The 12,500-nt window shown below is 42.9% G+C and overlaps 2 protein-coding genes across 3 annotated transcripts; one reads left to right on the top strand and one right to left on the bottom strand.

The window, feature by feature from the left end:
* Positions 1 to 264: 264 nt before the first annotated feature.
* On the bottom strand, positions 265 to 4,527 carry LOC136473566 (uncharacterized). Its single transcript, XM_066471218.1, has 10 exons — positions 4,309 to 4,527; positions 4,110 to 4,214; positions 3,424 to 3,485; positions 3,253 to 3,336; positions 3,129 to 3,160; positions 2,931 to 3,012; positions 2,079 to 2,310; positions 1,315 to 1,542; positions 945 to 1,237; positions 265 to 829 (listed from the first exon to the last, which is right to left on the bottom strand). Exons 1-10 carry the CDS (start codon positions 4,330 to 4,332, stop codon positions 466 to 468), a joined length of 1,506 nt encoding a protein of 501 aa, XP_066327315.1. The 5' UTR covers positions 4,333 to 4,527; the 3' UTR covers positions 265 to 465.
* Positions 4,528 to 9,303: 4,776 nt separating this feature from the next.
* Positions 9,304 to 11,288, top strand: LOC136473553 (trihelix transcription factor ASR3-like). Of its 2 annotated transcripts, none has more exons than XM_066471206.1 (2): positions 9,304 to 10,285; positions 10,396 to 11,288. In XM_066471206.1, exons 1-2 carry the CDS (start codon positions 9,685 to 9,687, stop codon positions 10,869 to 10,871), a joined length of 1,077 nt encoding a protein of 358 aa, XP_066327303.1. In that variant the 5' UTR covers positions 9,304 to 9,684; the 3' UTR covers positions 10,872 to 11,288. The 2 variants fall into 2 exon arrangements, with proteins under 2 accessions (XP_066327303.1, XP_066327296.1); XM_066471199.1 differs by having other exon boundaries at positions 10,360 to 11,288.
* The last annotated feature ends 1,212 nt before the right edge of the window (positions 11,289 to 12,500 follow it).

The raw sequence follows: 12,500 nt of genomic DNA, 5'->3' as shown, positions 1-12,500 counted from the left end.
GTTGTGCTGTCTCTCTAGTACACATTTTTTATCCTCAATCTGACCAGAATACTCGTGTTTGGCTTTTTGCTAGGAAGCTGTCGTGCCGTACACGAGTACATCTGATGATATGCTCTCATATTAAGAACTTTAACTGGCAAGCCAATCGCCTAGTTTATTTGTGTTCATATTACCATTGGTTTTGCCTAATACTCCGCGCCCCACAATTTTTCTCGTCGCGAAATGCCGCAGCAAAGTTCCAAGTAAAGGGAACGAGGCGAATAATTTACAATCCCACAGCCAAACACAGCTACGGAGTACTATCTTTTTATTCAGTCGTATACTTAAATACAATGGACATACAATCCGCATTGATGTAATACACCCTCAACGGCAATTCTCTCCAGATTTAGACATCCCTATCGGTTTCTCAGCAGTCACATGAATCTCGGAAGGTAGCGCCAGGCCAGCAGCAACCTCAGGCCTTCAGGGATGGGTTGCGCCGCCTCCCTGGATATGATCACTGGATGGTGGGGGGTTGACCACAGGGATATCCAAGCTGCCGCCATCTGCCTCTGGGGAGACCTCCCGAACATCAGCAATCAGCGCTTCTGACTGCTGGAAGCTACCCCACTCTGCATCACCGACAGGACGGATGTCCACCCCATCCACAGCCAGCTGGACCTCAGTGCTATCGCTCGAAACCAGCACTGATCTAGAGTCACTTACGCAGGCTTTGTCCACATCATCATCTGATGCATCAACATGCTTTGTTAAGGGAGGCGAATTGTCGGCACCTGAACATGATTCAGACCTCTCCTCACATACTTGCTTTGTGCTGCTCTGCTCTCTGCATCAGTGAATTTATGCTATGGTCATTAGCCATCACAGTGTAACAAGTACAGCTATATTCCATGCATATTACACATTTTAACTGCATATATGTTGCAGGAGTGAGAACAAACCTCTGGACTTGTGATTGGAGAACAGCAACCAGGGCTAGAAGCTCCTCCTTTTCTTTGTCAACGGTATGCAACTTTTCAGCAGCTTCCTTAATCCGAGCTGCAGCATCTGCTTCAGAAACTCTTGCCTTCTCCTCTGCCCGGGCAATAGTTGCTTCCTGTATCACTGCTTGCTCCCTGGCTTTTCCTAGTTCAATGCGCCACATATGAGCCTCTTGAAATACAGCATCTCTTTCCTTCATCAACTGCTCCTTCTCTTTGCTCAGACTGATAACCTTCTCTTCAGATTGTCTAAGCTGCAATGCCCACAAGATCATATTAGTTAGCATCATGAATTCAGAGTAACTAATCAAAAATAATATAAAAATTTTACCTTAAGCATTGATTGTTCTATTTGTCTTTCCAAGGCTTGTTTTAGTCGCTCAATCTCCAAACACAAAAGTCGCCTCTGTTCATCCATTGTATGAACTGCTGAAGCAGCAGCTTCTGCAGCCTCTGCAGTTTCTGTTAATTTGTCTGCTATTTCCTTTATAGTAGCATCTCGAGAACGGATATCCTTAGCCAAATGTTGCAATTCCTCATCTTTCACTCGTAGAGTCTCCTGGGAGAGAAAAAAAAACAGAGTAAGAATGATTGATCAAAGCATGCACGCAGATAAAATTAAGAATGCCCCAGTCATGACTCTTGCACTAATCTGCGTTTGTCACTGCACAAATACATCTGAAAAAAGTTTGGGAATGTAAATCATGAAATTTCTAAACGAGCAAATAATAGGAAGGATGAGACCAAAAAAAACATTTTCAGCTTCCCCAAGAAACCAAATTCAACTGCATATAACAGCATGGAGCATTCTGTTCTTCCCGTGACAAATTTTCTCTAAATTTGTTGAGCGCATTGTATTTCACCTCAGGCATCTCAGCTACACTTAATGGTATCAAAATACTGAAGAAATGATGCATGTGTAGTAATATAATTACCCTAAAAGTAAACTTTTAACTTCTAAGCAGCTATATTTCTGGGGTTGCAACTAAATGTAGATTCTATCACAACCTATCATTTAAAATTGATTTTAAAAAGCTCCACAACAGTATTTTTGAGCAAAAAAGAATTGAAAATCATTAAGAGATGAATGCAGACCTTCATGATTGTTAGGTCATCAAGTTGGCCCTCGTTGGAGTTATTTGTACAAAACCCAAGAGCTGCCCTCATTGAAACCTTTAGTGCAGTTTCTATCTCCTTGGTAGCCTCCATGGCTGTTGCATTAGCATTAGCAACTGCAGTAGCAACTGTGCCTAATGTAGCTGGAGAGCCATTCCCAGCCAAAGAATTTACTGCCTCTTTATGAGCTCGTAAGACTAACTGAGTTGCACTGTTTAATAACAACAAAGAACTAGTCATGATACAGCAATGAGATTGACTCCAATGTTGTGTTTTAACCATGCAAAGGAGATGGTATCATAGCAACAGAGCACACAAAACTACAGTCAGGATGCAGCAACAGGGATAGAACTCAACATTGAGTAGCTTAAATCACGCAAAGTAGATTTCCCCATAATACTACAATACCCCAGATTAGGAACTAGTAAAATGCAGCATGTGTACCTGAAAAGAATAAATAGATTACACCACAACACGTAAATCTGATCGCATTAAAGGGTTCTTCAGGTTATTTTATTATTCAGAGTAATGAAAAATAGAGAATCCCCAGTCTAAGCATGAAGTCCCATATCGTGCATTCTCTGATCAACATTGAAGTAGATCACATCCTTTATATCTGCATCATTGGAAATTAGAAAAAGTAGTTTCGACTGGGACACTGCTAGGATTCAATTATCAAATGGAAAGCACTCCACTCTCATATTGGAGTCTGCATTCTTGCACTGAGATAAAGGTTTGCTAGGTACTTGGCCTATTAATATACAACAGACAGAAGTGTGAAACAAGCAATACTGTGGAATGTACTGACTGGTCAGGGATAAGAAAGCTTACTGTAATGTAGATACCCAAGCTTTCGCAGCACCAGGAGTTTCAGCGCAAAGAAAGTAATCCTTCTTTTGAGGAGTCCCGATGTCTAAACACAGTAAAGGAACAGTAAAACCTTAAAACATGTGATTCCTCTATATATAACTATTTAAGAAACTCTTTCTGAAACAATCTTTTTGACCGAAATATAGGGAAATGGGATACAGAAGCAGCAGCCATCATATTTTGGCATCCCTCTGCAAAAAGTTGAGCAATAATTGTAGGTTATAATGCTAAAAATTTAGGTACGACATGCTAAGGAAAGGTTATGTTCATGAGGCAATCTTACTGAAAGTTCACAGGAGATAAAGTAATGGTGCTTGAGGCGTCAAACAGAATGGTCCCCTTAATGGCAGTTTCATTTCTCCGGAGTCTGCACCAATACATCAGTGACTGCTGATTAGGTACTAGTTGTAATTTACTTGGCATTCCTGGTTATTAAACGGGCAAGGTTCCATACTTGTATTCCATCTTTCCAGATGTAGGGTCAAATATGACCCAACGTTCATTCCATTTCCGCAACTGCTTGAAAGGTCATAAGAATTTGGAGGATGAAATTGTTAGATAAGACTCAGAAGGACAACCTAATCAGGAAATGAAAAAAAAAACTATGTTCACTACGATCATACAGTTGTGTATATGGAAACAATGGACCCAGGTGAATCACCCAATAGTACTTTCCAACAGAGTTCCTATGCAATGTGTAGCCATCCCAACCATTCACACTTCCACCCCCACAATCTAATGATACATCCCAATATTAACAACAAGCATTTCAACCAATTCTACTATTCCTAGGGCTAGGACAACAAAGGTCACTACACAGATGCGATTATATTGACTATGTACATAAGGTCCCTGCTGGAACCAAAATTATAATACAGAATTGTGAGAAAAACACAATTCATTCCAAGACAATTACAAAAACACACTAAAAAATCATACCCCAAAGAAGCCCCCGCAACCAACCATACCAGTTACTGCTACATAATCAACACATACTAACACTAAAATTCAGCACCAAAGCACGCCTCGATCCTATGGTGAGCGAAATCTAGCACCAAGTTCAAATCTTCACACGCCTAATTAAACAAATACAATCCATCACCCTATGAACGACTTGACTTGGGCCAGGAATTGTCATACCGTCTCAGATCGCTTGAGCAGAGGCCCTTGCAGCAGGTACCTCCCGGACCCCGACGACAGCTGCCGCTTCACCTTCTCCAGGCTGCTCTCCGTGTCCCGAACCCTCTGCAAAATCCCCCAAACCCCCCCAAAAAAAATATCAGCCAAAACACCACCAATCTAAAACAGAAGCAGACATGCTGGGCCTTGGCGCGCGTACCGCGGAGCTGCCGTTGGTGGCCATGGCGGGCGCGGGGCTGGAGGCTACAGGGGTAGTAGGGTTTTGGAGGGCGGAGAGGGACGGCGACGGGCGGGGCGGGCAGGTAGGTTGGTGGAGGTGCGCGACCGGCCGGTGGGGAGGGGCGTACAGATCGATTGGAGGAAACCTCCGCTGCCGGAAACGCCTCTGCTACGCTGGCGGGCGCAACCCGCGAGCTGTCGGTCATGTGGTGTGGGCCCGGCGGGTGTCAGTGACCCAACTGTGGCTTGGCTTGTGGGACTGGGGGCACGTTGGGAGCGCAGTCTTGTTTGGGTGATCTGTCTTGAACTCTTCTTATCCATGCCTATCATACGCAGCGTGAAAACAGTAGTATGGATATTTTCGAAGCTGCTGTTTGGATCAGGACTAAAGTTGTCACATCAAATATTTGATGTTTATTAGAAAAACTAAACACGAGTTAATTATAAAACTAATTGCATAAATCGTTACTAATTCTCTTGACGAATTGGCATCACATTCGTTGATCATGGACTAATTAAGCTTAATAGAGTCGTCTTGTGAATTAGTCTTCGTTTATGTAATTAGTTTTATACTTAGTCTATATTTAATATTAATACTCCTAATTAGTATCAAACATCTAATGTGATAGGGACTAAACTTTAGTCAAGTGGAATCAAACACCCCCTAAATCTAAGATTATGAAAACGAGTTAGTAAGGTGATTCTCACGATTGCATGGAATATATTTTTTATTGTGCGTAAACGATCATTTCAGTCTATAGCATAGTAATTTAAGATGTTGAATTTTTTTTATCGAAGAATTATGTGTGCAATAGTATTATTATTACTACTCCCTCCATTTCAAATTATGAGAAATTTTGGTTTTTCTAGATACGTTACTTTATTAGGTATCTAGACATAGTGTATATCTAAGTGTATAGTAAAAAAAATGAAACGTCTTATAATTTGAAATTGAGGAAATATATTTTAATATGATTTAGAATAAATTATTAGTGTTACCATTAGTAGGTTGTTTTTTCTAATGTAACAATTAGTCTTAGTGCATTGAATATGAAAATGAGTTAAAGTAAACTATTAGTTTTAATATGAGTTTTTCTTACTCTCGGATGTAATTACTACCATCTTTAGTAAACCATCTTGTGTATGAGTACAATACTCATTTATCCATTTGATTTGAGTATGCTTATATACTTATTGTAAGATACTTGCAGATCTTACTATATGAAAAAAAAATCAAAGGACGGAGCCCATTTTTAGTACATTGTTATAATATCATCATATAGTATATAGAATAAGCATAACTAAATACTCTATATATACTTGCATACTTGACATATACTACACATATGGTCTAGTAAAATGTGATCCACATACTCCATATAAATACAATTCGTTAAGCCATATACACCCTAAATCTTGAGATACACACATGGGGTAGCTACACCTTGGTTTCCATATAAGTAATTCTCTGTAGCCGGCCACATAATGACTTAATATGAGTTTACCACAATGATGGTACTAATTTACAGTATTACTATCGCTTCTCCTAGGTGATTTTTACTATAACATTGTGGTAAATGTCATCATGAGTTACGATAACAAATGTATCGTAAATATATTTATTTTATTGTAAATTAGTACAAACATTATCGTAAATTAAGGTGGCTCTAGAACAAGTTATTTTAGGGCCAGCTATGAATTGTGTGTGTGTGTCACTAATGTATGCATGTTACTTGTATACACGGTGACACACATCTTTGTTACATTGAATCTAGTGTTAGAATTAGGTAATTATGTATTTTTCATAACGGTAGAAATAGGCAACCTTTTATAGAAACATATTTGATCCAATGGTCATTATTAATGATGATGATTATAGTCTACAAGATTAAAGAACATTTTTTATTGTTGTGAGTATTTCTAGAATTTATCTTCTTTTTACTAGTGTGTCTCATGAGGTTTAACATGGAGACTCTGTTACACACATCTACTCCTTCCGTCCCAAAAAGAGTATCGTTTTTTTATTTTCAGACATCGTGTTTGACCGTTCGTCTTATTCAAAAGTTCTGTGTAAATTATAAAATAAAAAAATCATTATTAAAGTATCTCGAATGATAAAATAAGTTATAACAAAATATATGATATTTATACAAAAAAATTGAATAAGATGGATAATCAAACAAGATGTCTGAAAGTAAAAAACGACACTCTTTTTTGGACGGAGGGGGTAATTAGTAATATTAAAACAGAACAATCAAGATTTATAATTTGCAACATATCAAAGTTGGAATGATCTTCTTGAATTATTATAGATATTTCTCCATCCCAAATAATAGTTCAATTTAGCTTAATTTGTTCTATGCCAAAGTTTTTTCTAGTTTTAACTAATCTACAATGTCAAGTTAGTCTAATAAGACTCTCTATGAAATATGATTCATGACATTGCATCTATTATTTGAACATGTACATGTTAATATTTTTTTGTAAAAACTAACCAAAGTTAAAGAACCTTATTAGGCCCTATTTGTTTGAGTTTTTAGCCACTTTTAAACTACTAGCTTTTGGATTTCATAAAAGCCAAACATCTCCCGGAAGCCAAGAGCCCAAAAGCTCACTATAATGAGCTTATGATTTTTGGCTTTTGGGAGCTTTTTTGGCTTTTGAAAGGTCCAAAAGCTCACAAGAAGCCCACAACAAACCCTTAATTTAGAACAACAATGTGAGCAAGGAATACACATCTTTTTGCTAAAGTGGATCTATTAAACTCATGATTTATTAGATCTGTTAGCAATGTCAACTAGGGTATCATAAATGGATCCCGCATGAAACTCTTTGTCCTTGAATCAGGGTATTCTGGAAGAACAAGTTCTTCTAGCTAGACACCGTCAACAATTACTAACTATTCGATTGTGCCACTCTAGCTACTTGCCGCCAATGCGGAATGTAGAGTGCCGAAATAATGGAACACTATACCACCCCTATTCAATGCAGGTTTGTTATTTGTCAATACAGGTTTAGCTTATGATGTGTTTGAAAGTCATCGACCAAACAAGTGTTTCATGAAAAGGGTTTAGCTTATAACGTGTTAGGAAGTCCTCGCCCAAACGAGTATTTCACGAAAAGCCAACAAAATAATACATTAACGTAGACTTGCTTCGTATTTAAATTACACAAAAGAGAATTTTCATCAAAAACAGATCTGCCAAGACTTTTGGGAAAATGTCATTTTATTGCTTGCTACATCCTTCCTTGTCTATGGGTGCCTAGATATTCATATCCACCGTAAGTCTTTCCTTTTTCGAACCTCACCATTAATGTTAAGGCTATACCATATAAGGTGCTACTAATTAAATGGAAGGATCTTATCAACGAGTGAACTATAATTTAGAAGATGAAGTAGATCCATTCATATAAGGGTTTTTTTTTGTTCCTAGCCATAGGTTGCCACAACTAATTTAGGCTGGCAAGCCACAAAAAGTATGGCTAGAGAATTTGGAGCCATACTTTGCCCTGCCAAAGAGAATCTTGTCACACTTTTTTACTCTACGACATATGGAGTCTAAAAGAAATTTGTCAGAGTTTAGTTATCAACCAAACACTTATCAACTTAGTCAAACATGCATAAGGTGAGGTATGGCTAGAAACCAAACAACACCTTAATCTAGCTAGTCCCAACTCCCAAGCATAACATCAAACAAAATGCAAGTCCGCTAGAATCCATTGGACAAAAATGCAGTAACTTCAGAGTATCATATATCTCCAAATAATTTGGGTTAGGTTGGTTGTCTTTATTAGCCTGCTTCCATACTTGTGTAGCGTCATTTGCTCGTGTTTGGTTGTCAACATATGCTCTTATACAGGTTAATTTTCACATTACTCAAAGCAGGCCCAATGATGCATTAGCTAGTACGCCAGATTTGGTCGTATTAGATAATACAGGTTTGCATAAGCCAACGTGTACACAAAAATGAAATATTCCCATCATCTATACCTCTAGTAGAAACATGACACCTCAACTAGAACATTGAGGTGATGATGCATGCAAGAAAATATAAAGAACCAAACACAATTTTATCTAATGTGGTTTTGCCTGTGCTAGCTAACAGAATATATGTTTACGTTGGCTTAGGTTATGTCGCATAAGATCTAATACTAATGCAAGGATCCAATCACCCCATATTTCGTGACTCGGGGGCCGGGGGAGAGCAATGGTGTCAAATACTCCGTATACCTTTGTCTGTCAGTCGGTGCATGTACTTTCTACTTGAAAGATCACATGCACCTAAAAGCCTTGAGCTAGGTAGCTGCAATCAATATACTACACCCCAGCCTCCTTTTCTTCAGCCTTTTTCCCTGCCACCACACCCTCCATCTCCATGTGATGCCTCTGGTATCGGTCGTACAATTGCTCCCCAAGAGCCAAGACCATGTTAATTTAGTCACCTGCACATCAGCTCACATTACCAAAATAAGATGGCAATTATGCCTTAACATGGGGTCTGATTACTCCCTTACATGCATGACAGTATGACACCACTCTCTGCCCGGTCTCAGCAAATATAATGATTGCAGTTACTCTGCCCACTTCCCAAAACACCAGTGTTTTAACAGAAGTACTGCTATCACAGAGCCACAGTGGTAGCTGATCGGTCTCCATTAAGCTGGGAGAACAAAAAAGACATCCAAATGCATATGCAGATGCAGGAAACCCTAAGCAAATCAAGCTTCATGGCTTTTTAACCTTAAACTCCTGCCACATGCATTTGCTGGTGAGCAGATAGAGCCAGCAAGGAGAAAGAAAAAGGCAGTCAAATTCAATAGGCCCCCACGCGATCCGGGTCAAAAATGCCCACAGAAAGAGGAGAGAGAGAGAGAGAGGGAGGGATGTGAGGATGAAAAGGCAGTGCATAGAGCCAAATAGATGCCACTTTTCTCCTTGGTCCTTGCTATCTCAATGTGTCATGTGATTCTACAATCTACTATACAAGCATGAAGTAGAAGTAGTTATTGGTGGTACCTCACCCTCATCACCTCATGCATGCAAGATCGATGCAATCCTCATCGTATAGATATAGCTTAGCTTCCACCAACAATGGCACCACCTAGCTACGGAGTATCTAGGAGCTAACAACAATGGCCGCCTAGCTAGCTAGCCTAGGAGCTCCGTCCATGGCTCCCCTCCTCTCCTCTTGTGAGCTGAGATCCTAACATGGCATCACCATCAAATAATGCACTGATCTATCGATCTCTCACCATGTCTGCCTTCCCACTTTCCCAGTTGGCCATTTCCCACTACAAATAGCGAGCTGATCGATCGATCTCAGCACCTAGATCAGAGCTAGCACCAGCAGCAGCCATGGACGACACCATGGGCGGCACTCGTGGCCTGGTCGGCCAAGCGCGAGACGACGAGCAGGCCAGGAACGTCGTGGTCGGCGCCGGTGCCCTGACTGTGGCGAGGGACTACTACCGGAGGGGGAACTGGACGCTGCCGGAGACGATGCTGCTGATCGAGGCCAAGCGGAAGGTTCACGAGGAGCGGCACCCGGGGGACCAGAGCCTGGCGCGGTGGCGCTGGGTCGAGGACTACTGCTGGCGGGCTGGCTGCCGGCGCAGCCAGAACCAGTGCAACGACCGCTGGGACAACCTCATGCGGGACTACAAGAAGGTGCGCGCGTACGAGCTAAGCGTCGGTGGAGCCGGTGCCGGCAGAGCGCCCAGCTACTGGGCGATGGGCAGGGCGGAGAGGAAGGATAGGGGCCTCCCGAGCAACCTCCTCCGCGAGATATACGACGCCATGGGCGAGGTCATCGAGAGGAGGATGAGCATGGGCTGCGGCGGCAGTGGCGGACCCGGCGGTGCGTTCACGGCGGCGGCGTCTTCTTCCAGCCTACTCGACGTCCCCATGCAAGCTTCCCCGCTCGCTCAAGTGCTGCCACGACCTCTGCTGCCTCTAGGTACTCGTTGGTCATCACTGTCTGAATTCTGTTTCTTGGGCGCCATTTCTGTGGTCCACGATGACATTGCATAGATATGATTTGTTTTTCTGTTTCTCCATATGATCAAGAACAAGAGACGCACGGGCATTCCAGCCCCGAGTCGCCGGAGAGGAAGAGGAGGCGGCCGTCACTGGACGAGCTACGGCCAGCGAGCAGCATGCCGTCAGCGCCCGGAACGCACGGCCACCGTCAGGAACAAGGACGCCACCGCGAGGAGGAGGAGGAGGAGGACGACGACGACGAGAGCTCCGATGAGGCTGAGTACTCCGACGACGACTACAACGTCCTGAGCGGCGCGATCGGACGGTGCGCGGCGATCCTGTCGGAGGCGCTGGAGAGCCGGGAGGCCGCGGAGGAGCGGCGGCACCGGGAGGTGATGGCCGTGGAGGAGCGGCGCGGCCGCGCGCGGCAAGCGCGTCGCGAGGCCGGCGAGCAGTGCGTGGCCGGGCTGGCCGCCGCGGTGAACCAGCTCGCCGGGTCCATGCTGGCGCTCGCCGCCGCCAAGCACAAGGACAAGGGCGGCGGCCCCGCGGCGCCCAAGTGAGACGAGATCATCGTCAAGCAGAGAGCTAGGGGGACCGGTCTCGTCTCTCATGATGATGCCGCGCGCCGTGTGCATGCAGCTGCTGGAGCAGGATGCTAGCTAGCTGCTGCTCCGATCCGCGCACGCGGCGGGCCATCGAGTGGGCTTCGACCAGATCGAGATCATCCTGCGCCTGCCAGAGCGCTGATGCGTGGGCGTGGCGATGCTCTCGTCTCGCAGCTCGAGGACCGTCAGCGCGTGTGTTGCGGCGAGTCCGAGACGCCTGGCCCTTCTCCGATGCGCTTCTGCATGCATGTGACTAGCTATAGCTCGCTGGGTTGCTTTCATTCTGAACTTTCTGATCGTCGTCCTGAATCTGACAGGTCTAGACTACTGTCGCAGGATATGCATCCATGGTAGAGATTCTTTTTGTTTAGTTTGTTGGGTTAATTTGTGGTGTCAAAAAACTGGTTCATGCAAAGTTCATCATGTCAGTTGGTAACTTAAATCAGTTCATGTGTTAATGTTTTAGTTGTCCATCACCATAACATGATGAATGGTTTGAAGTAGCTTGCACTAATGTGGTAACAATAAGGAATATACTTGCTTTGGTAATTTCAGTAGGAATATAATGTAGAATCAAACGATCAAGGACGCCAAGTAACATTACCGTCTTGGAGGGTGATAACATTACCGTCTTGGAGGTGCAGTAAAAGTACCAAAATTAGTACCTCCTTGGATATAGCTTTAGTGGTACGAAAATGTAATTTATAAGATTTCGAAACATCAAAGCTCAAAAAATGTGGTTATACGAGTTTATTAGAGAGGTCTTTTTCATCAATCACCCCCTCATTCATAGATCTTGCTACATACGTACTGTACACTCAATGGTTATGGATTCGTCTTCATTGATGTTTTTCATCCCTAGCAGCTAGCATGCTTTTCTCCATCACCAACCTCTCGCCCCCGACCCATATCCTTCACGGCTTCACCTGTCTTTGGTGGCTCACACCAACGGATGCACTGCCATGCACGCCAAATAGTTGGAGTGAGCTGGAGCAGCGCATGCGCATCCAACCCTTCCCATTGATCACCCGGCGCCTTGTTTTCAGTTCCTGCGCACTGATGATCTCCGCCATGTGGCGACCTTCCATCCTCAAATCTATAAAACTATGAACCCCAAATCCCAAACCCTAGCCCATTTGAGAAGATTACGTAGGTCGCCGGAGTTGGAGAAGATGGTGAAGAGGGGTGAAAGAAACATTTGAGTTTAATTACCTCGTGCATACAATTTCCAATTTCCAAACCGAGACAGCATCAAAATTAAAGCTACAAACTGTACGTAAAATTCTGTTCACCTCGCGCATACGAATTATGTTTACCATGGCAAATAAACTAGGTTAAAAAAAACTTAAACAATAATAATGTTACTACCCTCCCATGTATTATATATATTTTAGCCATTTGATACCAGTTAGCAGTAAAAAGGCCTAAACGAGAGTTTTTTTACGGTGCTACAAGAGCACTGCACCATCACATGGGTGGATCTAGTACTGGGTCAGAGTAGGCTTAAGCCCCCGCTGCTCTTACTTAGAGCATGGAGCCCCTCTTAAGCCCCCTATAAATCTGTACCTATGAAAGCTTGAAGAA

The sequence above is a fragment of the Miscanthus floridulus genome, chromosome 1, assembly GCF_019320115.1.
Source record: "Miscanthus floridulus cultivar M001 chromosome 1, ASM1932011v1, whole genome shotgun sequence".
Taxonomy (NCBI): Eukaryota; Viridiplantae; Streptophyta; class Magnoliopsida; order Poales; family Poaceae; genus Miscanthus; species Miscanthus floridulus.
Note: the sequence above shows the minus strand (reverse complement) of the source record. Positions and strands in the feature narration are given on the sequence as shown.